A 26,813-nucleotide genomic window follows, 5' to 3' on the forward strand; every position below is an offset into this window, starting at 1 on the left:
CACAAGAAGCATTTCTGGATTCTCATCTTTCATCAATTTTAAGCAGCCATTTTTCTTGCCCATCATATTAGGAGCACCATCTGCAGCACAAGATGTTATATTTTTCATTGGTATATTATTGTCATCTAAGTAATTTTTAAGCTTATTATATATATCTTTGGAGGTAGTGGTGCTCTCTAATGATTTACAGAATGACATTTCTTCAGCAAAATTACCTTTATCAATATATCTTACATAAGTTATCAGTATGGCTTCACTGTCTCTCAAAGTTGATTCGTCCATTTGCACTGAGAATTTTCTTCAGCACAAGATGTTATATTTTTCATTGGTATATTATTGTCATCTAAGTAATTTTTAAGCTTATTATATATATCTTTGGAGGTAGTGGTGCTCTCTAATGATTTACAGAATGACATTTCTTCAGCAAAATTACCTTTATCAATATATCTTACATAAGTTATCAGTATGGCTTCACTGTCTCTCAAAGTTGATTCGTCCATTTGCACTGAGAATTTTCTTGTTTTCAGCGTTCCAACAAGTTGTATTTCAATATCTTCACTCATTTCATCTATTCTTCTGCTAACAGTATTGTTATTGAGTGGCATAGCTTTCACGTCTTTGTCATCTTTTTCCAGAACTGTTTTAAGAAATGCTGATATTGATGGTTTGATTAAATTCTCTCCTTTGGTATGATTTTTCCCAGATTTAGCAATGAGTAAAGAAATTTCATAACTAGCTTCAAGAGTACAGTTGCAGTATGAGCAATAAACAGAGACTTTAATGTTGCTCTTTTTTCAAAATTCTTCTTTAAAGTTTGAAAGTAATTTAAATCTGAATTTACATGAGCATTATGTTTCACCTTCAAATGCACCTCAAGATGACCTTGCTTCATTTATTCGTTGGTCAAGCATTGTTGGCATAAAAGACAAAAAGGTGACCTTTGATCGTGGACAGCGGGTACGAAACCAAATTTTAAGTATTCCTCTGAATACTGTTATTTGGTTTTTAGGAGCATTAGCAACTAAGGCCATATTGCTCCAGGATATGCGGTGGTCATTCCTTGACCTTTCCGCATCCTCCGTATTTGGTGGTGACGGGCTCGAACCCCGGTCTAATCAAGAAGCATGTGCTACGCACTGCTGCTCCTTCTCACCTGGCTACGGAGGCGCCCTCTGAATACTGACGAACTTTTTTTTTTACTTGCATCACTCATTTTACTGTGCAACTGAAAGAAATAAATATAAGATAAATCAAAAACTAAAAATAAACTATGCATTATAGTTAATTTAATTTTATTTTAATATATCAAAATTAATTATTAGTATGCTTTTTGAATGAATAAATCACACAAATTACTAAATTCGGGCTATTAAATCTGTGGTCTCTGTGAACAAGCAGATAAGTCTAATTTGTCAAAAATGAGATAAGTGCATATAATAAAGTATTTATTACATGACATGCAGATATCTTCGTTATTGTAGTTTTAGCGTGAGTAATAAATATTTGTATATTCGAATATATGCATGTTTATATGAGAGTGTGAAGTTTATTTTTCCTCTCCTGCAAATTCGAATTTTTGTACTTATTTGCTTATTTACTGAGACCACAGAAATATACATATACGACAAATACATACCATTGTGTATCACAGTTCTTCATTAATAATAATTCTGTGCGCAGACAAAGTAATTTTTTATTTTAATCTGAGATTGCCAAAGCTATCCAAACGTACAGTCACGACGCCCAAACGAGCATTTGTATGAAAGGAATTACCTATTTCATATAACATGTGGAGTTTGCGGTAGGCTATAGTAGACAACCACTTTGCTTGTGCATTGCGCATGCCATAAGCAATCTTCCAATGCAGTACGTACTATTCCTTAACTAGGCATAGTAAGCAATATTCTCCGAGCAAACTGTAGTTGATATTACTCCAATCTTTCAAGTGCGGCTCTATAGAAAGTACAACCTTTAACGAATGCTTATTTCAAATTGAGATACCAACAATTCTTCTTTTGTACAAGTTAAATCATAGTAGGCGGTTGTTTTAAACTCTAGACAAGCAATTTTTGAATTGCCCCTTCTGAACAATCAAATTTCCCCCATGTGGGGCGTGGGACCCACGTTGGGAAACACCATTCTAGAAGTAACTTTAATTTTTTTAGAAATTATTTGCAATGGATAAATTTTTAGTGAAAGGAAATCAGAAGAGGCAAATTGATAACAATGAGCTTGGAGAAAATGACAAACGAAAATGAGCAAACATGAAAAAGAAGAAAACATGTCGTAAATATGATTATTATTTGGCGATTGATTTTTCGTATACTGGTAATCAAGATTGCCCTCTACTTTTATGTATTTTAAAATTGTCAAACGAATTAATGGTGCCGAGTAAATTTCAGCATAATTTTTCTATGAAACAGGAGAATTTATCATTCAAAACTGTGGAGTATTTTAAAAGACTGCTGGCCTCTACTAGAAAACAAGGTACAGAATTTTATAATATGGCTAATGTATCTGATAAAGCACAAGAAGCCAGCTATTTAATAGCTGAACTGGCGGCAAAAGAAAAGAAATCTCACCATATTGCAGAAAGTCTGATTTTACCAGCATGCCGGTGTGGTATATTATGGAAGTCGTGTGTAAGCATTTTTACTGACAGTGCTCCTGCGATGACAGGAGCACTAAAAGGATTTCTAAGCTTAGTAAAATGATACAATTGAAATATTATTACAACACTGTTTTAGACAGAAGTTGTAGTAGCGAAGACAGTTGTACCCGATTTAATACTTGTGCTTGATCAAGCAGTTAAAATGGTCAATTGTATCAAAACTAGACCACATAAAATATGTATTTTTGGAAAATTATGTGAGGAACTGGAGTCTGATCATTTATCTTTAATAATGCAATCAGGTTCGGTGGCTATTGAAAGGAAATGTACTCATGCGTATGTACGAATTGTATGGGGAAATGCTCATTTTTTTTCACTGGAGCAGTCAGAATTTTGTGATTATTTAAGTGATGAAGTTTAGTGCTGTAAATTAGCTTTTCTAGCAGATTTATTAGTGCAGCTTAATAAATTAAATATCAGTATGCAAGGCCCATAGGAAAATTTACTCACTTCTACTGACAAGTTGTTCAACTTTAAAGAAAACTTTAGTATATGGAAAAAATATGTAAATGAAAAAATTTAGAAATGTTTCCCTTGACTGCCAAAACAAATTATGCTAAAATAATTAATGTAATAAGCGAAACATTAGAACTGATAAAGACAAAAATTGAGCATTACTTTCCATCCTTTGATACCAAAAAATATCTGTGGGAGAGAACTATTTGCAATAAGAAACCTTCCGACGTTAGAACTTAATCTGCAAGAGGATGAAGAAATGGCTGAGATCTGTTGTGACCAGTCCCTGGAAATTCACTTTAATAACACTAATATTAACAAATTTTGAATCAAAATGAATATCCACGAATTTCTGAAAAGGCAATTAGAATTTTATTGCCATTTTCCACTTCCTCCTTGTGTGAAACAGCGTTTTCCGCTTTAAACAAGATTAAACAAAAAAGAGAGACTAAAAGTCAGTAGAAGAGGAGCTGAGAGTAGGGTAGCCAGATGTCCTTTATTTTAGTTAAACTGTCCTTGTCCTTTATTGAAACAAAAAAAGATGCAATTTGTTCTTTATTTTCATTTTTCAATGCTTGTGCCTCGTAATGGCAGTGGCAGATTTCCACACAGGCATAGGAGGTGAAATAATCTGCAAAGCAATAAAATAGCTCGAAAATAATGAAATGTGCCAGTGATATTTTTTATATAATGAATGATCTAAAAAATTCACTGAAGGAATCATCTTGATTAACTTGATACCCAAGAATTTTTTGGGTATCAAGTTAATCAGCATTTTCAGAAATTAGATCCTGTAGTTAAAAGCACAGTAATAAATGATTTCAAAGCATTTTATAATTCTACATTTAAATATTTAGGAAAGAAATTTAATTTTAATAAAAATACCCCTTTTTTGAAACAGCAAATTAAGCTTTAAAAATGGTTGTCCTAACTATGACTCATTTGTTGAAAAAGCAGAATATTTTAAATTATTAGAAAAACTAACTTGGATATGAATGTTTTTTTTGATGAGGTTTCAGTACTAAAAACAAATTATGAAACTGTGTCAACCTCTGAAATATTTAAAACTAATTCCAGTACTTCGAGTCAATGGCATTTAATTTTGAAACGTGTTGATTTTAAGCTTTCAAATATTTTCAAGGTCATTTCATGTTTTTTTCAGTGCCAGGGACTTTGGCAAATTCAGAAAGGATTTTTAGTGTAGTGAACTCTAAGTGGAGGGATGGGCAAAATAGATGTTCAGTTTCACTCATAAAAAGCGAACTAATGATCTTCAATTTTAAAGATAATTGTTTAGATTTTTTTGAGAAAACTAAAAATTATGCCGAAGTTCTTAAGACTGCTCGGAGTAATACAAAATATGTTCAGTGTGAATGATTTCCAGCTATTAAACCAGTACGTTTTTTTTTTTTTTTTTTTTTTTTTCACCTACCTAAAATTACTTTAGCTTGATGTCAATTAAGGCACTAAACTTGCATTAAAATATTTGGATCAATTCATGCTTTTTATATCATCCATATCGTTCATTATCTTTATATATCAATCCATATCCTTCCCCATAGGAAGCCATGGTTTACCATTAAATATTTTAAATTCTAAATTAAACCAAAATATAAACAAAATGTTTAATTATTAACTAAAAAATCATTCAGTTTTCCTTTTTTGTGGTGGGAGGGTGTGGAGTGAGTGTTGGAGAATGGTAGCATTAATTATTTTTGAGTGTCCTTTAATCCAGTCATAGAAATCTGGCAATCCGTATCCTTCGCCTTAGGAAGCCATGGTTTACCATTAAATATTTTAAATTCTAAATTAAACTAAAATTTGCAAATATTTATAGTCAATATGAAAGCTATAATTTTTAAACCAAAATATAAACAAAATGTTTAATTATTAACTAAAAAATCATTCAGTTTTCCTTTTTTGTGGTGGGGGAGGGTGTGGAGTGAGTGTTGGGAATGGTAGCATTAATTATTTTTGAGTGTCCTTTAATCCAGTCATAGAAATCTGGCAACCTTAGCTTGAGAGTAAGCCTATTCACAATAAATCGTCGTTTTAAAAAGCTGTGTCTCCCATCAAATCCAACTGTCTCACTGATTAAAATGTTATAATTGTATATTTTTTTTATGTTTATGTAATTATGTTAATTTTTTACATATTTTCTTTTAAATTTCATGCAGTTCATGTATGTTCAAAAGAGAACGTTAAAGCATTTAAAACAAATAATAAATGTATTATTAAATACATCCAACAGAAATAACTTTCATTTTGTTAATATATAAATTATATATATATATATATATATATACAGGGTGTCCCAGGAGGTGAAAGGATAGGTCATTTTAAGCAAAAAAGTTTATGTGCCCTATCCTGAATGATTTCCGAGATAGAGGCATTTGAAAATTTATTTTTCAAGTGACAAATTTGGAACAGTTTATAATAAATTTTCAAAAATGCCACCATCAACTTCAGTTCACTTTTCCACTCTCATGAGAACATGGCATGTTGCTTGTCTAAGTGTATCTTCACATTCCTTTATATGGCAACAGCGTCCATTATGCAAGCTTGCAGATCATCTCTTGTATCCACTTTTCTTCTGTACACTTCACTCTTCATCCAACCCCATAAACAAAAAATCTAATGGGGTTAGGTCTGGAGATCTTGGTGGCCAGTTAATGGCACCACCACAACCAATCCACTGATTAGGGAAAATTCGGTTCAGATGTTGCTTCACACGTCTGGTAGAATGGGAAGGGGCCCTGTCATGCTGAAAATACATAGCACACTGTGTGGCCAAAGGAACATCCTCTAGTTGTTCACCTAATGTATTTTGCAAAAATTGAAGGTAATTGTGTCCTGTCATTTGATGTTCTAAAATAATGGGACCTATCAACAGATTATCGATCATACCACACCACACATTGATTGAGAAACGAACTTGGAAATTTGTTTCCACTGTACCATGTGGATTTTTGTGCGACCATTGATGAGTGTTACGTGTGTTGTTGATTCCATTCCGGGTAAACGTGGCTTCATCAGTAAATATTATTGATGGAAGCACTTCACGATTGGCATTTAACCAATGACAAAATTCAAGATGCGTGGCACTGTCCCCTATGTAAAGATTTTGCACATGCTGTGGGCGAAATGGGTACAAGCTCTCTTCATGTAGTGTTTGCCATACACGTGTTCGTGAAACACCGAGACATGCAGAAAGTCTTTTTCTTGCTAATTGTAGGACTGCGCCGAACCATGTTCAGAATGTGTTCCTGTTCCTGCACATTTTCTTGATGTCCTCGTTCAGATGAAACATGAGCACTGGGAAGCATACCACTTTCACGCAGTGTGTTGAAAACTTTGGAAAACACCCTACGATCTGGAATTTGACGTGTAGGAAAGTGCTGACAGTACTCTTCAACAGCAGCAGGGGCACTACCATCGGAGAAGCCATAAACATACAGCATATTCGGCATTAGTAAAAATATGCAGCATTTTTAGCAATTAGAACTGACAACTGATGCTACTCACTGATTTACTTCTATCACAACAATCAGCCGATAACTAGCAACTGACAATCAAATGGCTCAAAATCAATGACAATCAAAAGTAGCTCTATCTCGGAAACCATTTGGGATAGGGCACATATTTATATGAACTTTTTTGCTTAAAATGACCTATCCTTTCACCTCCTGGGACACCCTATATGTGTATATAATATATATGAGTATAATAGAATAGTGATTGTAGTGTGCCACAAAATTTTAGCGTCTTTAAAAGTGTGCTGCAACAATGAAAAGGTTGAGAAACACTGGGCTAGTGGATTCTCCTTCAAGGGTCAGCCACGTCAGTGCCATTCCCCTGCCCTTATGAACCAAGAGACAGGAGTCAGGGTGGAGGTACGGTGTTTGGGTAGCCCTACCGTCTCACTTCTGAGCACATTTATTGCTTTCTGTGTAGTGGGCACCCCATTTGGGCTCTGTGGAGGTGGGGAGCCCATGCACTGAACAAAAATAAAAAAAACACTGAATCGTGATAAACTAATTTCTTCTGGTGCCCCAACCTGGTCCCTAACTGAAAACCAAACCAAAGAAACAGACAGTGCCAATGTAGCAAAGAGAACCAAACCAAAGTACCATCAGGTCCCACTCCAAGTTTCTTGATTATACATTCACAAACTGAGGAACCTATTGAGACAGTGTCACCCTTCAGAGCAGTGTTTTCCAACATTTTCATTGCTGCGGCACACTTTTAAAGATGCTAAAATTTTGCAACACACTACAATTACTACTATATTCATTCACAAACAGAATCCGTAGCCGAGTGAGCAGGAGTACAGTAGCACACGCTCTTTGAGTAGACCGGGGTTCAAGCCCCTGACTGCAGGCGCCTCCGTAGCCAGGTGGGAAGGAGCAGCAGTGCGTAGCACACGCTTCTTGATTAGACCGGGGTTCGAGCCCTTCACCACCAAATACGGAGGATGCGGAAAGGTCAAGGGAATGACCACCGCATATCCCGGAGCAATATGGTCTTAGTTGCTAATGCTCCTAAAAACCAAATAACAATAACAAACAGCCCCTGACTGCTAAGTACGGTCGATCTGCCAACCCGCACTAGACCAGCACGGCAGATTATGGTCCATTTTCATCAGCATGAGTTGTTGAGGAGGCTTCCATCCTGCAGTGGGTTGATAAGGACTGCAGTTTTTTATATAGGTGAAAAGATCTATTAGGAATCAAAACATGCTGTCACATTGACTGCTGGAAGGTGCTTGGATCGGCACAGCATAAATAAATGAATTTTTTGTTTGAATTAATTTTTATTGTACAACTTGGATTTATCATTTTTTTTTTTTTTTTAATTTGTATTTTCTGTGACACACTTGAAGCTTACTCGCAGCACACAGGTTGAGAAACACTGCCTTAGAGGAGTTAGCAGGTTCCCCGAAATCAGTTAGGTTTCATTCTGGGGTCTTCTTAATTGAAACAGAAAACGACAGGCACTCAGAGCAGCTATTCTGAGCAACAGTACAGTCATCCCTTGATTTGCTCTGTTTTTTATTGTACGGTCAGGTATTTACTACCAAAATTTTAGATTGCACAACAAGTTTTGCTACTTATGCGATTTTTGTTTACGAAGCTTCAAAAATAGGGATGAAGATCAGATTTTGAAAACTTATTTGTTTTTTTACATGATTGAAGATTTCGTTGAAGGAGAAACACATTTTACCATAATAATGTAAAATCACCCCGATTTCCAGCTATCGGTATTATTGCAAATGCAATAAGATTGAGTTTACTACCCATTTATAATTAGATTGCACTAACAGAAGAGCAATATAGTCACATACTGAAGAGCAATATCCCAGTTTGTCTGAAACGTAAAATAATGAATCAATGTATACTCCCCACCATGACTTATGGAAGTGAAACTTGGGCACTCACCAAAAGAATGGAAGAGAAGCTAAGAACTACACAGCGAAGAATGGAACGAATTATATTGGGAATCAGACTGTTAGATAAGAAGAGAAACACATGGATTAGGCAGCAAACTCAAGTAAAGGACATTCTTATCAAAACTAAAGAACTAAAATGGTCTTGGGCAGGACACATAGCTCGAAGACATGATGACAGATGGACTAAGAAAATAACAGAATGGTACCCAAGAGGAGCTAGAAGAAAACCTGGAAGACAAAGGCGGAGATGGATAGATGAAATTCATGAGTTTTTGAGTAGTAAATGGATGGCCAGTGCTCAAAACAGAAGGAACTGGAAAGTTGCTGCAGAGGCCTTCATCCTGCAGTGGATTGAAAATGGCTGATGATGATGATGATGATGAACAGAAGAGCCCAATAAACCGGAAAGTACAAATTATTTTTATTGTTTTATGGTTGTGACTTCTAGAAATGTGCTTTAGAAAAATACCACAAAGGTGTTCAAAACTGATTCTTATAACCAAACATAGCAATAAATGGTGGTGTGTTTGTCCGGCTATTTTTGAAACAACTTCCTCGTTTGGGACTCCCTTCATCAGTTATCCGTTAGCTGTTCAGACAGAATCTTTTTCTAGTTCATACAACGTAAAGTGTTTTAATTGGCATTGCTTTTGCTGATTTAATATTTCTTGTCTATATAAAGTATGTACTTAATTAGTGCCTAAAGTGAAGAAAGCTACAACACAAAAATTTTAAATTTAGAGGAAAAATTAAAAATCGTTAAAGAGTTAAAAAATGGCGAAAAGTTTGTGACATTGGCCAAGAAATACAGCATAAATGAATTTAGCATTCGACGAATTAGAGAAAATGCTGAGAAAATTAAAAGTTCAGTTATCTCCCTCATTGGCTGCAAAAAAGCACTACAAAAGTGAGAAATCTGTTAATATCGAAAACTGAAAAATAACTTTTCTTTCTGGATAGAAGATCTTAATCAAAAGAGAGTGCCTCTTAGTTCAGATATTATTCACGCCAAAGCTCTTCAAGTCTTATTTTTCTTTTTTTTGAACAGCTCCTTATTCCAATCATTTACGTATTGTGCCGAAAAATATCTGAAGTCATCCAGAGTTTTTTGTTCACAATGTAATCCACAGGAAGTTTCCTTACGTTTTTGAAGCACCGAGGTTTTAACGATTTTCCGATAACAACAAGTTTTTTTTTATCAGTTCTTTTCATATTTGCGAATAAGAGTACGATCAAGTGAGCTTTTGATTTTTTTCCACCAACACATTTTTCCCCTTTGAATTTAAATGTATTGTTAGGTGTCAAATTATAAAACTGTCCTGTTTCATTGCCGTTGTAGGTCTTTGTTATTGAAATCTCTCCTGATTTCTGCCCAAACATGGTCAAATCCATTCATTTGCCATTATTGGATCTGCGGATCGAGACTCTCCCCTAATTTTTGCATAAACGGTGTTATGTCGGTTTTTAAATCGATTCAGCCAACTGTTGGTACATAAAATATCCTAGAGTCCAAATTGTTTAGCTAATTTTTCCGCTTGAGCCTTCAAGATCGGACTGTCTGTTGAAAATCCAGCACTTCCTAAATTTTTTTTTTGGTTATGTTCTTTTCCAGTGCCAATATGTAAACATCTTTATTCTTCCACAATGTTGATACACTTGAAGAGGACAAAGAAAACTTTTTACACACTTCAGCATTTTTTGCACCACATTCTAACTCCACGAATAATTTGCACTTTTTCGGGAATCGAGAGACACTTTCTTTTGTTAGTAGACATGTTTCCGAAGGAAGGGTTAATTTCTAACTGATTTTACTTTAAGAATGATAAAGTGATCTACATACAAAGTTCTTAGACGTCCCGCAATGCATACAAAGTTCTTAGAAGTCAAGAAATCCATTCAACGTTCTTAGAAGTCCCATTTCCAAAATTCTTAGAAGTCCCGAAATAAATTTATGGTTCAGTGGATACAAGACAATCTGTAAATAGGGTAATGCGACAAACGGAATGCCAATGCAGTATTGTGCAGCCCCCGTCCCAAGAGGACAAGGTCATAAACCGGCCGCTAATCCGATGCAGGTGGTCATAAAGCTAAGTTGCCCTTTTCATTTTCGTCTATTCCAAGAATTGGGTTTTTCCAACTACCCGAGCAATTAAGAATGTTTGCATAGTTACCAAAATTTGTTTAGTATATCCGTGTAGTACGCTCGTTATAACTGTGAGCAATTGTATGAGAATATGCATAAATTAAAATCATTATGGCTTTTTGCTTGTTACAACAGTGATCTCATTAAGGTGTCGTCCGACAAGAACATACCTTATACCTTATTTCCGTGCTCGTATTTGTAAACTACAAAATACATTTGAACTAAGTTTGACTGTATTTTGTAGTTTACAACCTTCCAAGGACTTATCGAGTCTCTTCCATGGTGGCTGGCTGCAGTGCATACTGTGAAAGGTGCATATTCTGGGTACTAGGTAGGTGGTCATAATAATGTGACTGGACCCTATACACCAATATTATATAGTTAATTTAAACCCATATGGAATTATACCTTGTGCATTTAGTCTTTAAATACTGCATAATTACCACCAGGTCTTTCTCATTCTCCAGTACCCTGAGTATAGTACTGCACAGTTGTTATTACTACCCTGAGTGTAGTACTGCACAGTTGTTATTACTGCTACCCATATGCAGTACTTTATTTTATTATATACTGGTTTTTGTTATTTTTCGACACCTGTTTTTATAGTGTAGTGGACTATGAAAACAGGTGTGTCTGGACACTTTTTGCAGGGTGATGTGTAATTACTGTCATCTTATTGTATTCTTACTGAATTAAATATTTCAGTATTTATTTTATCATATGAATAAAGCATATCTTCCTTCTAGATTTATGTTAATTTTAATTTCTGTAGTGCTTTAGCTTAAAACATAAGGTCTTATAATTAAGAGAGTGCAATGGCTACTGAATGGGTTTACACACAATTATGGATGGTGTTTTATATCTGAATTTTGGGGAAAATTATTTTATGACATATAAATATCTTAAACACAAATTCACAAGTGCTTGGCAAACAAATGTCAGTGTTGAATGAAGCTTTTATTCATAACAGAATTCTTAAAACTTGTTGTTACTGTCATTCTCATTATTACTGATATTATCATTTGATGTTTCACTTGCTTTAAAGAGTGCAATCTTCATTGCTGTTAAAGGCACGGCTGGTTCCAAATTTCTTGAAGAACTTTGGGCAAATGTTTCATGTTTCACTTATTCCCACAAATCAAATTTTTCAGCCATTTGCAGACCTGTGAGATTTTTGGTTGCTCTGTTTTTCCTGTTGATATTTGGGAAAGAACAAATATTCTTTAGCTCTGCAATACGCACCCCCTTCCCCCCCCCACACACACCATTAAATGTAAATAAAAAAAAATTATATACCAGAGTTATGTCAGTTTTAGTATTTCTCAATTATTGCAGATTTCTTTCATTCTAAATCAGTAATTTCTTTTTTAATGATGAAGTTTGGTTGTAAACAAATAAAGTAATACATTTTCATTAAACCTAATATATGCAATCATTAAAAATATGAATTTAAAATTAGTGGTATCTTTCTGTCCAATTCTGACAGCATGTTACTGCTATATGTTTAAAGCAGTTTGAATATTTGACACGAGCCAGTTAATGTAAACAATTTGAGTGCCAATAAGGAAGATTGCAGGAGTTTCATTTTCACAAGTGCAAACAAGGGGTGTTCATGTGAACAAATTGAGCACCAATAATGAGGGTAGCAGGAGCTTTGTTTTTACAAGCGGCGCAATCTACTATTCTCTACAGTGTGAGCTTTAGCAATGCATTCTTCATCCTGTAACAACAAATTATGTCATGCCCAAGAAGGGAGACAAGTTTGAACAAGAACAAACATGCATGTCCTGAGTGTTTTATTAAAAAAAAAAAAAAAAAAAAAATTTAATATACATTTTCAGACATGTGTTGTTTTTTTGTTATTTGGTTTTTAGGAGCATTAGCAACTAAGGCCATATTGCTCCAGGGATATGCAGTGGTCATTCTCTGACCTTTCCGCATCCTCCATATTCGGTGGTCACGGGCTCGAATCCCAGTCTAATCAAGAAGCGTGTGCTATGCACTGCTGCTCCTGGCTATGGAGGCGCCTTCAGACATATGAGTTAGTACAAATGCACCATGTCTATATGCAGTCAATTAATCAAAGTTATTATAGTGGCATTGTTTTATTACATCTCATATTGTGAATTCCTTCACAACAAGTTTCCCATTTGGTTATACTTCAAATAAGTAATGCTTCCCCAGTAGAAAATACTTACAGTACCCGAATCTGTTAATTTACTATATATAGACATGATGCATTTGCACTGACTTATGTTTCTAAATTTTCTTGCAGTCTGACACTTTAGCTCTGAATTTTTATTAAGCATTAAACTGCTATACACCATTTGGCATCTCTTATGTCGAGGAATTATTTTCACAACTAGGTTATTGGCTGTTATACCATCAGGGTGCCTACCTACTCACCAAAGAAGGGCAAAATAGCCCTGAAATAGCCTTCTGAGTGGTGGTATCCACTGAGAATAAGTAACAATAGTTTTTATTGGGGAAGCATTACTTATTCAAAGTATAACCAGATAGGCAACTTGTTGTGAAGTTATTCACAATATGAGATGTAATGAAATGATGCCACTATAATAACTTCAGTAAAATTTACTGTGTGGACATGATGCTTTTGCGCTAACTTATATGTTTGTAAATTTTCTCGCAGTCTTGGACTTTAGCCATGAATTTTTATTAAATATGTATTTCCAATATATAAAAAAAAATGGATTGTACACAGTTGTGTTTATAACAGATTGAAAATGTAAGGTAGCATTAAAAAAAGTGAAAATTTCTAATTATTTCTTGCCAATAAAAGTTTCTTAAAGGTATCATTTTGGGGATATTCTCCAGTGCTACAGAGGGTAACATCCTCTCAGTAGTTAAAGGGTTTGTTAGCTGAGATGTCCAGTGGCTGTAGTTGGCCAAGCCTGCTGGATTTATAGCCAATTCAGAGTTTAATTAAGCACCCTCCTTTCTGTCGTCTCTGCTGTGTGTGATCTGATACCCTAAAAGAGCTAGCTTTTTTCAGAATGCCCTCTGAACATTTTGGGCATAGTTTCTCTATCTGTAGTTAGAGATAAAAGTAACACTGTGACCTAATAAACCTTTGGATCAAAAGATGCAAGGGGAGTTTTAGACAACATTTTCTGGGGGGGAAAGCATTGTAGTCTGGAAAAGGTGTTAATTTTGTAGTACATATTTTTTTAAATTTTATTTTAAATTTGATTTTGAAGTTGTATTGAAATAATAATATCTGCTTTATTCTGTTGAACAAATTATTTTCAGTCCAGTGAAATGATTAATTTTTCTTGATATAGTTTTTTGTAATAGGATTTTGTGTTTCAGACTTCTCAAAAATTGGGAATCTTCTTCAGCTCTACATAAAGAAATGCTAGCTGTTCTAGCTGCAGTAACTGAAGTCATAAAATCCAAAGAAGGAAAGGAGACTGAAACAGAATATTTTGCAGCATTGGTAAGTACCAACATAAGTCTTTATTATTATTGTTGTTGCTCTTATATTATTTCACTCTGTGACGGGTACTTCTACCAAATACACAGGGTGGTTGTAGTGTCTGGTATTACTGTTGGTCGAGGAACTCTCTGACTATCCTACAGGTGTTCAGGAATGCGACTTTATGGGGAGTTCCTTGTAAGTGTTCTCTGGGAGACCTATTGCTGCTAGGCTGCTATGTAGAGTCTTTGGTACCATACCGGTAGTTGACGAGATGGTCGATACTTCTTGCATATGCCACATCTCCTTGACCTCATGTCTCAGGTTCGTGTACTTCCTAATTTTTTCCTCATGAATTTTCTGGACATTGCTAGTGTTGGGCACCGCTGTGTCAATCAGGTAGGTAGCCTTTTTCATCTTGTCCACAAGGGTTATGTCTGGTCTGTTGTGCGGGATGGACTTATCCGTTATCATGGCACGGTCCCAGTACAGCTTGTGGGTTCGGGTCTCTAGTACTGCCTGGGGTTCGTACTTGTAGTATGGTACACTTTCATTGGTCAACTGGTATTTCCTCACCAATTTCTGATGTATTTGATATATCCTGGCTACCTGGTCGTGTCTGTGAGTGTACTCAGTCTGGGTGATCACCTTGCACCCACGGTGATGTGATGGATCGTTTCTAGGCCAGGTGGCATCATCGACATGTGTCATCTGACATTCCAGGCTCCTTTGCAATGTATTTTCTATAGTTTCTGGTGTTGATTACCTGGTCTTGGATGGCCAGCATGTATCCTTCAGTCTCGGGGAAAAGCGTCCTGCTTGTGAGCGATGCATTGGAAGCAATGTTATCGATGTGATCTTGATGGAGGTCATTGTAGTGTCTGCCGTAGAGTGTTTTCTTTTTCTTTGCCCATCTTTTTAACTTCGTTTCTTGTAACGTCTGGGCGGGAGGGGGTTCCTCGCTTAGGTTGAGTGGGGTATACCACTTATCTACCTTCCTTATGGCCTGGTGGAGTGGTGCTGGGTTGTTCTCAAAGTAATCCTTCAGGTTAACTATCGCTGTTTTCTGTTGCTCTATCAGGCCCCTTCCGAGGTATTGTTAGTCTCACCACTGCTGACTTTGGGTGGTGTTGGTGGCTCTTGGTCATCATTGTCCTTGTCTTTCGCGTGATATCTTCTAGCTCGGTGTTAGTCCAATCTATGACCTCGAATGTGTATGTTAGTACTGGGGCTGCATAGGTGTTTATGGCTTTAACTGTGTTCCCTCTGTTCAATTTTGATTTCAGCAGGCTTCTGAGTCTCTGATGATATTTTTCGGTTAGGCACTTCTTGATTTCTTTGTGTTCTAACTGCTCAGCCTGCATCATCCCTAGGTATTTGTAGGTCTCTCCTTCTGTCAAAGCTTCGATCTTTTTACCAGTTAGCCGCTGGTAGTTTTGGCCAACTAATTTTCCCTGGTTAAGTGTCTGTGTCTTGTATTTGTCTAGACCAAATTCCATCCTGATGTCCTTGCTGAATTCTTCGGTGATCCGGAGTAGTTGCTGGAGTTGCTTCTTGGTTGCCGCATAGAGCTTGATGTCATCCATGTATATCAGGTTGGTGAGGATGTACAGGTTCTTTTTTCCTACTTTGAGGTTATATCCATACTTGCTGCCATCGAGTATGGTGGATAGCGAGTTGAGTGCTAGACAGAACCATAGTGGGCTCAGAGCATCTCCCTGAAAGATTCCTCTTCTAATGGGGGATTGGCCTGGTTGTGATGTTCTCGACCTTAATGGTGGTATTGCATTTTGCCATTGTTGCTCCTAGGAAGTTTGTCACAATCAGATTGACCTTGTAGATGTTCAGGGTCTCTGTTAGCCAGCTACGAGGTACAGAGTCGAAGGCCTTGTGGTAATCAATGTAGGGTCTGTATAGATTGCCTTGCTTCTTGTAGGCTTGCTCCATAACTGCAGCATCTATGGTTAATTGCTCCTTGTATCCTTTTCTCCTCCGCTTGCATCCTTTCTGTTGTTCGGTCATTATGTTCTGACTCTCTAAGTGGTCTGATATCTTCTTGGTTATGCAGCTGGTCAGGATCTTGTACATCGTTGAGAGGCATGTGATTGGCCTGTATTTCACTGGGTTTCTTGTATCTTCATCTTTAGGCTTCAGATATGTGACTCCTTCAGTGAGAAACTTTGGGATTGTCTCTGGGTGCCTTACCATTCAAGTGAACTGCTCTGCTAGGTGCTTGTGTGTGCAGGTGAGCTTCTTGTACCAGTAGTTATGGATGTTATCAATTCCCTAGGTTCGCCAGTTGTGGGTGTTCCTGATCGACTGTTTTACTTCTTCTCAAATCTCTCACTCTCATCTCTTGTATGTCCTTCGTTTTCTTCCTTTCTACTTCTATCCAGGGTGTTCTCTTGTTATGTCTTATTTCACTGCTCCGGATATTTCCCCAGAACTCTTCGATCGTCTTCTTCTTGGGTGGTCCGTTTCGTGCTTTCTCATCTTCACCCTGTTTCCCGTAGAAGGCTCTTTGGTCCTCATCGAAGATTCAGTTGTTTATTTTCCTATGGGAGCTCTCTTTGTATTGTGTAGTCTTTTGCTGAGTGCGAGGAGGTTCTGCTTCAGTGTGTCCAAGTATTCTCTTATTCTCTGATTTCTGGTCTCATGTTTGCTGTGGATGCTGAGGATGCTCTTCACCTTTCCAATCAATTTCTTATTTCTATTACCCTGTTGGTACTGAGTCAACTGACCTATTTTGACTCTTAATTTTTCTATCTTCTGCTGAAGTCTTCTTTCCCAAGCTGGCAGTTCCTTCTGTTTTCAGTTCTTCTGCTGCTGGTCTCTCGTTTCTTTTCCATTAATCCTCGTGGCTGCTATGGCAGCACAGTATACTGCTGAGTAGATAGCCTCCAGTGTTGTACCATTTTTGTCAAGGTAATGTGGCATTATTTGCCGATTGAGGTGGTCTGTTACTCTCCACAGGATTTTATTTGGCCTCTGCTTAGGTATCACATGGGGTCCATTCCTTCGAATTCTGTTAGGGCTTTCTTCCACTTGTCTTCTATTCTGGATAGCACGACTTCGTCTCTTTCCACTTCAGTCTGGTCTGCTAATTCTGGTCTGGTCCTTCTTTGGTCTGCTAATTGCTGTTCGGTGACCTGAATATCTGGGTATCGTTCCAACCATTTGATATGTAGTCAACTCAGCTACTCTGGGTTGTATTTCTTCTTGCTGTTCCTCCTCTGGTTCCATATTGGCCATATTCTTTGTGCTTTGTAGTTGATCACACATCCTGCTTGATTTTTTCCAAGATGGCAGGAGCTATTAGGTTCTTCATGATGATGGTCCTTCTTTGGTCTGCTAATCGCTGTTCGGTGACCTGAATATCTGGGTATCGTTCCAACCACTTGATATGTAGTCGCGATCTGTACATTGTCATATCGGTCTCTAGCCTGGTTATTTCATAGTATGCTTGCATGATGGATGTATTCATTTCAATGCTCCACTTCATGCTTTGGCGCTTTCTTCCTTCCTGGCTGGTCAGTTGCGCAGGAAACACTTCCAGTTGGTGGGGCTGGATGGCCTTGCCCTTCTCTTGTGGTAGCCTTACGGGGGACAGCTCCACTGGCTTGCTCGGGAGAGTGTCTCCAACTTTTCGAGGTGCCTCCGTAGCTAGGTGGGCAGGAGCAGCAGCACGTAGCACACACATCTCGATTAGACCCGGGTTCGAGCCCGTGAGCCACCAAATACGGAGGATGTGGAAAGGTCAGGGAATGACCACCAGGGAAAGGGTTTTTTGAGTTTGAAGTCGGACAGTAAATGAATGTTGGCTATTGGCAGCACGTGTTCAGACTGTTTTGAAAGAGAGAGTGGGAATATAGAAGCCAATTCAGAAGAACGGTGCCCATGGAAGTATCTGTAGAAAAGGCATGCAACAGAAACAGTACTGTCTGTGAGACAGTGAGTGGAGAGATTCTGTTAGAGAGGAGTCATTAATTAACCTAACTGCCCTCTTGTGAATGGAATCTAGAAGCCTGAGAGAGGTTTTGGGGCACTGCCCCAGATGTGGGAACAATATTCCATGGTAGGGTGGATTATTTGCGATTTGTACAGAGTGAACAGCTGTTTGGAAAAAAAGTAACGGCGAGAGCAAAAGAGAAAACCAAGTTTTTTAGATGCAGAGGAAGCAATATTTGTAATGTGCTTGTGCCAAGAGAGATTAGAAGTCAGGGTAATCCCCAAAAGAGATATATCATTTTGTGTAGAAATCTGTGTGTCACCAAAGGTAAGCATAGGAGCAGAAGAATCCTTTTTGCGAGATATAAGACAAGGCTGAGTTTTAGAAGGATTAAAATCAACTAAGTTGTTTTTGCCCCACTGGAGAATTACCTGGAGATCGGCATTTAAGGAATTGGTAGCAGATATTTGAGAAGTTGAAGCTGATTGAGCAGGGCAAGGTTTCTCAAAATGGAAAGTGGAATGCAATATGCTATCATTGGCAAAACTATGGATAGGATTTCCAGTCAATGGAAGAAGGTCATTAATATACAAGAGGAAAAGATGGGGGAAAGAACTGAACCTTGGGGGACACCATCATTAGTGGAGAAGTTAGAAGACAGAGAGCCATCTACCATCACCTTCAGTGAGTGATAAGAGAGAAAACTGGATAACCAGTTACAAAAAATAGTTGGAAAACCATAAGATGGAAGCTTGTTTAGAAGACCTTTATGCCAAACACAATCAAAAGCCTTTGAGATGTCAAGAGCAACTGCTTGTGTTTCACCGAACTTTTCCATTGAATTTGTCCATAAATGAGTAACATAAGCCAGAATATCACCAGTGGATCGACATTGACAGAATCCATACCGGCGATCGTTGGTCAGACAGAAGGTTTCTAGGTAGTTTAAGAGTTGGTGGTTAATTGATTTCTCCATTACTTTAGAAAGAGTAGAAGTAATTGCAATAGGACGATAATTGGATGGGAGGGATTTGTCACCCTTTTTAGGAACTGGCTGGATATGAGCAAATTTCCAAGCAGAAGGAAAAACACCTTTGGAATAAGAAAGTGAAAGAAGGCGACAAAGAACAGGAGTAAGTTCAGGAGCACAGGTTTTGAGAACAAGTGGAGATACCATCAGGACCAGGAGCTTTCTTTGCATTAAGATTCGTCAAAATCCTTCTGACATCCTTTTGACGGAAGACCACAGGAGGGATTGAATGGAGTTTGTTGGGAATGGTAGGAGGTGTTATACCAAGATCATTAATACATGAGTTCAAAGAAAAATGTGATGCTAGCAGGTCAGCTTTATCCTTGGCTGAAGTGACAACAGAACCATCTGGTTTTGACAGAGGTGGGAGCAGAGATGGGTAAAAGTTGCGGCCAATAGATTTGGCAAGAGACCAGAATGCTCGGCTACCATTAGGGCAAGAAGCAAATTTTCTACTCTTAGCCTGTTCAAAATCTAGTTTAATTATTAACTGATTAATAACTGCTTTACAATTGTTGCGAGCTTTGGTGTAGACAGAAAATGAAACTGAAGAATTGGAAACAAGCCAATTACGATACGCAACATTCTTCACTTGAACAGCCTTAGCACATTTATTGGAAAACCAAGGTTTAGATAAAGGATGAGATTTTAAAGTGCAGTGTGGAATAAAGGATTCCATTCATACAAGAATAATTTCACCGACATGATCTGAGCAAATGTTGACATCAGAAGTTTTGAAACAGTAGTCTGACCAAGGAATGGTCGGACTACCGTTTGGGGAATGCAGACATTCCCAACCTGTGTGCCACAAAATTTAACACATTTAGCCCCACCATTGATTTTCTGATGTATGATACCTATTCTCATAGCCCACGATTGGCATAATTCAGTGCAGTGCACTGTGGAATATAATCAAATAAAGTCATCCCCAATTTGAGTGTGGGTTACATTCCGAGAAAACACCGTGCAATGCAAAATGTAGTTTGTGACGTAATGAGGGTTCTGTACCTGTACACGAAAAAAAAATGTGCAAAAAAAAATTAAATTGAAAAATATTGTCTTCATTCTGTAAGAAAAAAATTAGAAACATGTCCATAAAATTAATATTGCTAATACTTAGCTCTAGATTTTTAATTCTTTGTCGCTGTTTTCCTGTGATGAACTTGCAACAGTATCTGGCACTTTCTGAAAAAAATTAGTTAAAATTGTTTGCTTAGAAGCACGCTGTTTTACTCTATAAATTTCTTTATAAGGAACTAAACCTAATGATAAAGTTCTGCAAAAATTTAAACTCTCCAAATTAGGATCCATATCCAGAGCTTCTTGGCTAAGCTGATTTGCAAGTCTTAAAAACTGAGCTAGTTTCTTCGTGGTCAAATTTTTGTATGCATCTTTGTTTTTATCGTTTTTGTCATCTTCTTCACATTGCAAAAAAATATTGTACACTGATAATTGTTCACTATGAAATTCAAGGATTTCTGTGGTATCTGCTGGTTCCAGTTCTTCAAATCCCTCTCTGCTAATCATTTTGCCAACTCTTCTTCACATTCTCAACTTCCTCCTGCATTTCGACTGCGGTTTCTTTAGTGCAGCCTTGTGGCCACAGCTTTTTCCACACTGCATTCATTTTTGAGTTCTTAACTTCATCCCACGCAAATTCAATATTTTTTACAGCATCGAGAATGTTATAATTCTGCCAATAATCTTGAATTGAAAGACTGCTTATTCCATCAGTAGCTTCTACCAATTGTAAAAAAGATCTTCTTGGGTAATAAAGTTTAAAGGAAGCTATAACACCTTGGTCCATAGGCAGAATTAACAAACTTTTATTGCTGGAAGAAATGTAACTTTCACATTTGGGTGTAGATCAGACATGTGCAGGATGACTGGGCGCATTGTCAAGAATGAGGAAGATTTTTAATGCTATGTTCTTCTTCTTCTTCAGGCAGTATCTTTTTGTTTCAGTGCAAAAGCAATTTAAAAATCAATCCTCGAAGAAGATTTTAGTTGTCATCCAGGCTTTTTTGCTCGATTTCCAGTGAACTGGTAAGGAGCTTTTTGATATTCCTTTAAAAGTACGAGGATTTTCTGACACATAGATTAGTGGCGGTTTACACTTAAAGTCACCCTCTGCATTACCACATAAAAGTGTTAGCCCATCTTTTGCAGCTTTGAAACCTGGGGCGGTTTTCTCTTCTTTTGAAATGAATGTTTGTCTTGGCATGTGCTTCCAAAATAAGCCAGTGTCATCAGCATTAAACACTTGACTTGCTAGATAGCCCTGAGTCGTAATAACATCCTTGAAAGTTTTTGGATACAAAGAAGCAGCTTTCATATTGCACTGGCTGCTTTACCTGTTAATTTTGAATTGTGAAGACTGAGATTTATTAAAATTTTCAAACCAACCCTTACTGGCCTGAAAGATTTCTGCATTTGATGTACCAGCTTCTTCTTCTTGTAAGCGATTAAAGATTTGCAGAGCTTTGGCATGAATAATATCTGAACTTAGAGGCATTCTCTTTTGATTAAGATCTATCCAGAAAGTAAGTAATTTTTCAGTTTTCTCTGTTAACGGATTTCTCACTTTTTGTAGTGCTTTTTGCAGCCAATGATGGGGAACAGATAACTGAACTTTTCATTTTCGCAGCATTTTCCCTAATTTGTTGAATTCTAGATTCGTTTATTCTGTATTTCTTGGCTAATGTCACAACCTTTTTGCCATTTTCTAACTCCTTAACGATTTTTAATTTTTCCTTTAAATTTAATTTTTTTTTGTATTTCTTGGCCAATGTCACCTTTTTGCCATTTTCTAACTCCTTAACGATTTTTAATTTTTCCTCTAAATTTAATTTTTTTTTGTTGTAGCTTTCTTAATTTTAGGCACTAATTAAGCACACCCTTTATATAGACAAGAAATATTAAATCAGCAAAAGCAATGCCAATTAAAACACTTTACGTTGCATGAACCAGAAAAATAACCGGACAAACACACCACCGTTAATTGCTATGTTTGGTTATAAGAATCAGTTTTGAACGTTTTTGTGATATTTTTCTAAAGCATATTTCTGAAGGTCACGACCTTAAAATAGTAAAAACAACTCGCACATTTCGGTTTATTGGGCTTTTCTGTTAGTGCATCTAATTATAAACGGGTAGTAAACTCCATCTTATTGCATTTGCAATAATACCGACGGCTGGAATTCTGTGGGATTCTATGTTATTATGGTGAAATGTATTTCTCCTTCAATGAAATCTTCAATTATGTGAAAAATGTAAAAAAAATAAATTTTCAAAATCTTCTCTTCATTCCTATTTTTGAAGCATTGTAAACAAAAATCGCACAGGTAGCAAAACTCGCAGCCGAATCTAAAATTTTGGTAGTAAATACTTGACCGCGCAATAGTGAAACCGTGCGATAAAAAACCACGCAAATCAAGGGATGACTAATAACTTCACTACAAATCCAAAACAAAAAATACCAAAAACCTAATAAATTTTAAGTAATAAAAAATCTGCATAGTAACTAGTTTCACTGTCAAATTTTCTTTAGGGTTGGATATATAACATACCAGAGAATTTGTCCATTCAACATTTTTGCATTGCATTTGCCATAATTGGGCTTGATAATGCAGCTCACTATCAAGTTTTAAAACTGAGAATGAGAGAAATAGTCCACTGTAAATGAGTTGGCTCTTTCACCAAAGTAGCACATCTCACACGCAGTCTGTTGGTTTTTAACTGACAAAAACATTCCTGTCATGCTGCACCCACCTTATTTTTTTGATTTGGCACAATTTGACACTTCAGAACAAGTATATAGTTGCAGGAAATTATATTGATAAATATTAACAATGTAAATACAAGTAATTCTCATATAACATGGTAGTTTGGTTCCTACAAAATCTCATGTAACGCGAAACCATGTTAATACGGGATTTAGAACCAGTACAAAAATAGGGGTTATGTTCCAAAAGCTAACAAAAATACGCCATTTTTTTAAAAATAACTATCGGAAACGTAATTTTTACAGTAGTAATAACTTAATATTTTAACTTTATTTTTATAATAGTGGTAACTTAAATAGTAGTAACTGAACAAACGTCTTACCTTACAAACTGTGATACGTATATGTGAGATAGTATATTTTCATTTGATTTTCTTCCTCTTCATCTCTGCTAAGCACAATCTCTTCTACAGCATCTAGATTTTGTGTACCTTCTGCTCTCTTTGAAAGTCACAAACTGCACTCTTAGAAGTCACAAACTGGCGCCTCCATAGCCAGGTGGGAAGGAGCAGCAGTGCGTAGCACACGCTTCTTGATTAGACCAGGGTTCGAGCCCATCACCACCAAATACGGAGGACGCGGAAAGGTCAGGGAATGACCACCGTATATTCCTGAGCAATATGGCCTTAGTTGCTAATGCTCCTAAAAAAAAACTAAATAACAAACAAACAAGTCACAAATTGCACTCTTAGAAGTCAAAATTATTTTTTATGGTCTCAAACAAGCACAAGTTCAATAGCACAGAATCTACCAACAAAATACAGTGGACCCTCACTTTAAATGATACACGAAAATTCGAAGAATATCTTCTAGTTAGCAAAATAAAAATAATTTATGCTTACATATATAGCTTAATTAATATGTACATACTAATTGATATTTCTGTTCACTGACTTTTTTTTTTTGGTTGTAAAATTTAAAACAGTAGCAATTAAAACAAAGAACACAGCATGCACAAATTGCAACAAACACAATACGGAGGTTTTTTTTTTTTTTTATGTGAACCCCAAACACAAGAGGTATTAGAACCTATAGTACTTAGTACCGTGCTTGGGTTGGAGGTTGAGAAGACGAAAGAAGATATTTGTTGACATTGGACTTGAACTTCTGTAGATTGTAATTTTCAGAAAATACGTATGAAGGAAGGTTGTTCCAGAAAACGGCAGTTGAATGAATAAATGAGGAAGATGAAAAGTTGGTTCTGTGGGTTTGAAGTCGGACAGTAAATGGATGTTGGCTGGTGGCGGCACGTGTTCGGACTATTTTGAAAGAGAGAGAGCGGGAATTATAGAAGCCAATTCAGAAGAACAGTGCCCATGGAAGTATCTGTAGAAGAGGCATGCAGCAGAAACAGTACATCTATGAGAAAGCGAATGGAGAGACTCTGTTAGAGATGAATCATTAATTAACCTAACTGCCCTCTTCTGAATGGAATGAAGAAGCCTGAGAGAGGTTTTGGGGGCACCACCCCAGATGTGTTAACAATATTCCATGGCAGGGCGGATTTGCGATTTATACAGAGTGAGCAGCAGTTTGGAAGAAAAGTAACGCCGAGATTGAAAGAGAAAACCAAGTTTTTTAGATGCAGAGGAAGCAATATTTGTATGTGCCAAGAGAGATTAGAAGTCAGGGTAATCCCCAAAAGCGATATATCATTTTGCCTAGAAATCGGAGTGTCACTAAAGATAAGCATAGGAGCAGAAGAATACTTTTTGCAAGATATAAGACAAGGCTGAGTTTTAGAAGGGTTGAAATCAACTAAGTTGTCTTTGCCCCACTGGAGAATTACCTGAAGATCGGCATTTAAGGAATTGGTAGCAGATTGCCTAGAAGTTGAAGCTGATTAAGCAGGACAAGGTTTCTCAAAATGGAAAGTGGAATGCAATGTGCTATCATTGGCAAAACTATGGATAGGATTTCCAGTCAATGGAAGAAGGTCATTAATATACAAGAGGAAAAGAGTGGGGGAAAGAACTGAACCTTGGGGGACACTGGCATCAATGGAGAAGTTAGAAGACAGAGAGCCATCTACCATCACCCTCAGTGAGCGATCAGAGAGAAAACTGGATAACCAATTACTAAAAACAGTTGGCAAACCATAAGATGGAAGCTTGTTTAGAAGACCTTTATGCCAAACACGATCAAAAGCCTTTGAGATGTCAAGAGCAACCACTTGTGTTTCACCAAACCTTTCCATTGAATTATTCCATAAATGAGTAACATAAGCCAGAATATCACCAGTGGATTGACACTGACGGAATCCATACTGGCGATCGTTGATCAGATGGAAGGTTTCTAGGTAGTTTAAGAGTTGGCGGTTAATTGATTTCTCCATTACTTTAGAAAGAGTAGAAGTAATTGCAATGGGACGATAATTGGATGGGAGGGATTTGTCAATCTTTTTAGGATCTGGCTGGATATGAGCAAATTTCCAAGCAGAAGGAAAAACATCTTTATAATAAGAAAGTGAAAAAAGGCGGCAAAGAATAGGAGTAAGTTCAGGAGCACAGGTTTTGAGAACAAGTGGAGAAATATCATCAGGACTTGGAGCTTTCTTAGCATTAAGATTCAACAAAATCCTTCTGATATCCTTTTGACAGAAGACCATAGGAGGCATTGAATGGAGCGTGTTAGGAATGGTGGGAGGTGTTTTACCAAGATCATTAATACATGAGCTCGAAGAAAAATGGGATGCTAGCAGGTCAGCTTTATCCTTGGCTGAAGTGACAACAGAACCATCTGGTTTGGACAGAGGTGGGAGCAGAGATGGGCAAAAGTTGCGGCCAATAGCTTTGGCAACAGACCAGAATGCTCGGCTACCATTAGGGCAAGAAGCAAGTTTTCTACTCTTAGCCTGTGTTGGGAATGGTGGGAGGTGTTTTACCAAGATCATTAATACATGAGCTGGAAGAAAAATGGGATGCTAGGAGGTCAGCTTTATCCTTGGCTGAAGTGACAACAGAACCATCTGGTTTGGACAGAGGTGGGAGCAGAGATGGGCAAAAGTTGCCACCAATAGCTTTGGCAAGAGACCAGAATGCTCGGCTACCATTAGGGCAAGAAGCAAGTTTTCTACTCTTAGCCTGTTCAAACTCTTGTTTGGACTGATTAATTACTGCTTTACAATTGTTGCGAGCTTTGGTGTAGGCAGAAAATGAAACTGAAGAATTAGAAACAAGCCAATTACGATATGCAACATTCTTCTCTTGAACAGCCTTAGCACATTTATTGGAAAACCAAGGTTTAGATAAAGGACAAGATTTTAAAGTGGAGTGTGGGATAAAGGATTCCATTGCTGCAAGAATAATTTCATTGACACGATCTGAGCAAACGTTGACATCAGAAGTTTTGAAACAGTAATCCGACCAAGGAAAAGAAGAAAAGAAGTCTCGCATGTCATCCCATTTTGCATTCTTGTAATGCCAAACAACACGAGGTTGGGAATTGCCATGAGATAAAGGTTTCATTGGAGAAGAGACAATCACCAAGTTGTGATCTGAAGTGCCTAAAGGATCTCTCACTTCGACCGTGTACTTAGAAGGGTTATTTGTGAGAAAAAGATCAAGCGTATTGGCTGTATGATTAGGATTGTCTGATATTCTTGTAGGTAAATGAACAATCTGTGCTAGGTCATTAGTAATTGCAAAAGCCTCAGCATCTCGACCAGCTGGGTCGGTGTGACTAGAAAATGGAAGCCAGCTGGAGTTGTGAACATTAAAATCACCAAGGAAAATTACCTCACTGTTAGGAAAGTTGGACTGGAGAAAGTCAAGTTGCAAAGAGAGGAAGTCAAAGAGCTCCAAGTGATTAGTGGAGTTGGGAGAATGGTAGAGACAACAGATGAATTTGACACAATGAGGTAGAGAGATTTTAAGCCAGAGAAGATCAAAGAGAG

The 26,813-nt window shown here is 37.2% G+C and overlaps 1 protein-coding gene across 1 annotated transcript in view; it reads left to right on the plus strand.

Moving 5' to 3' along the window:
- The window catches only part of LOC150078438 (RRP12-like protein), a 496,297-nt gene that overhangs the window by 27,529 nt on the left and 441,955 nt on the right, over nt 1–26,813 (plus strand). The window contains exon 3 of the mRNA XM_090384563.1: nt 14,050–14,176. Coding sequence (XP_090240689.1) covers nt 14,050–14,176 — 127 coding nt within the window. The remainder of the gene's footprint in view (nt 1–14,049; nt 14,177–26,813) is intronic.

The sequence above is a fragment of the Mastigoproctus giganteus genome, chromosome 11, assembly GCF_048544385.1.
Source record: "Mastigoproctus giganteus isolate SK-2022 chromosome 11, ASM4854438v1, whole genome shotgun sequence".
Classification (NCBI taxonomy): Eukaryota; Metazoa; Arthropoda; class Arachnida; order Uropygi; family Thelyphonidae; genus Mastigoproctus; species Mastigoproctus giganteus.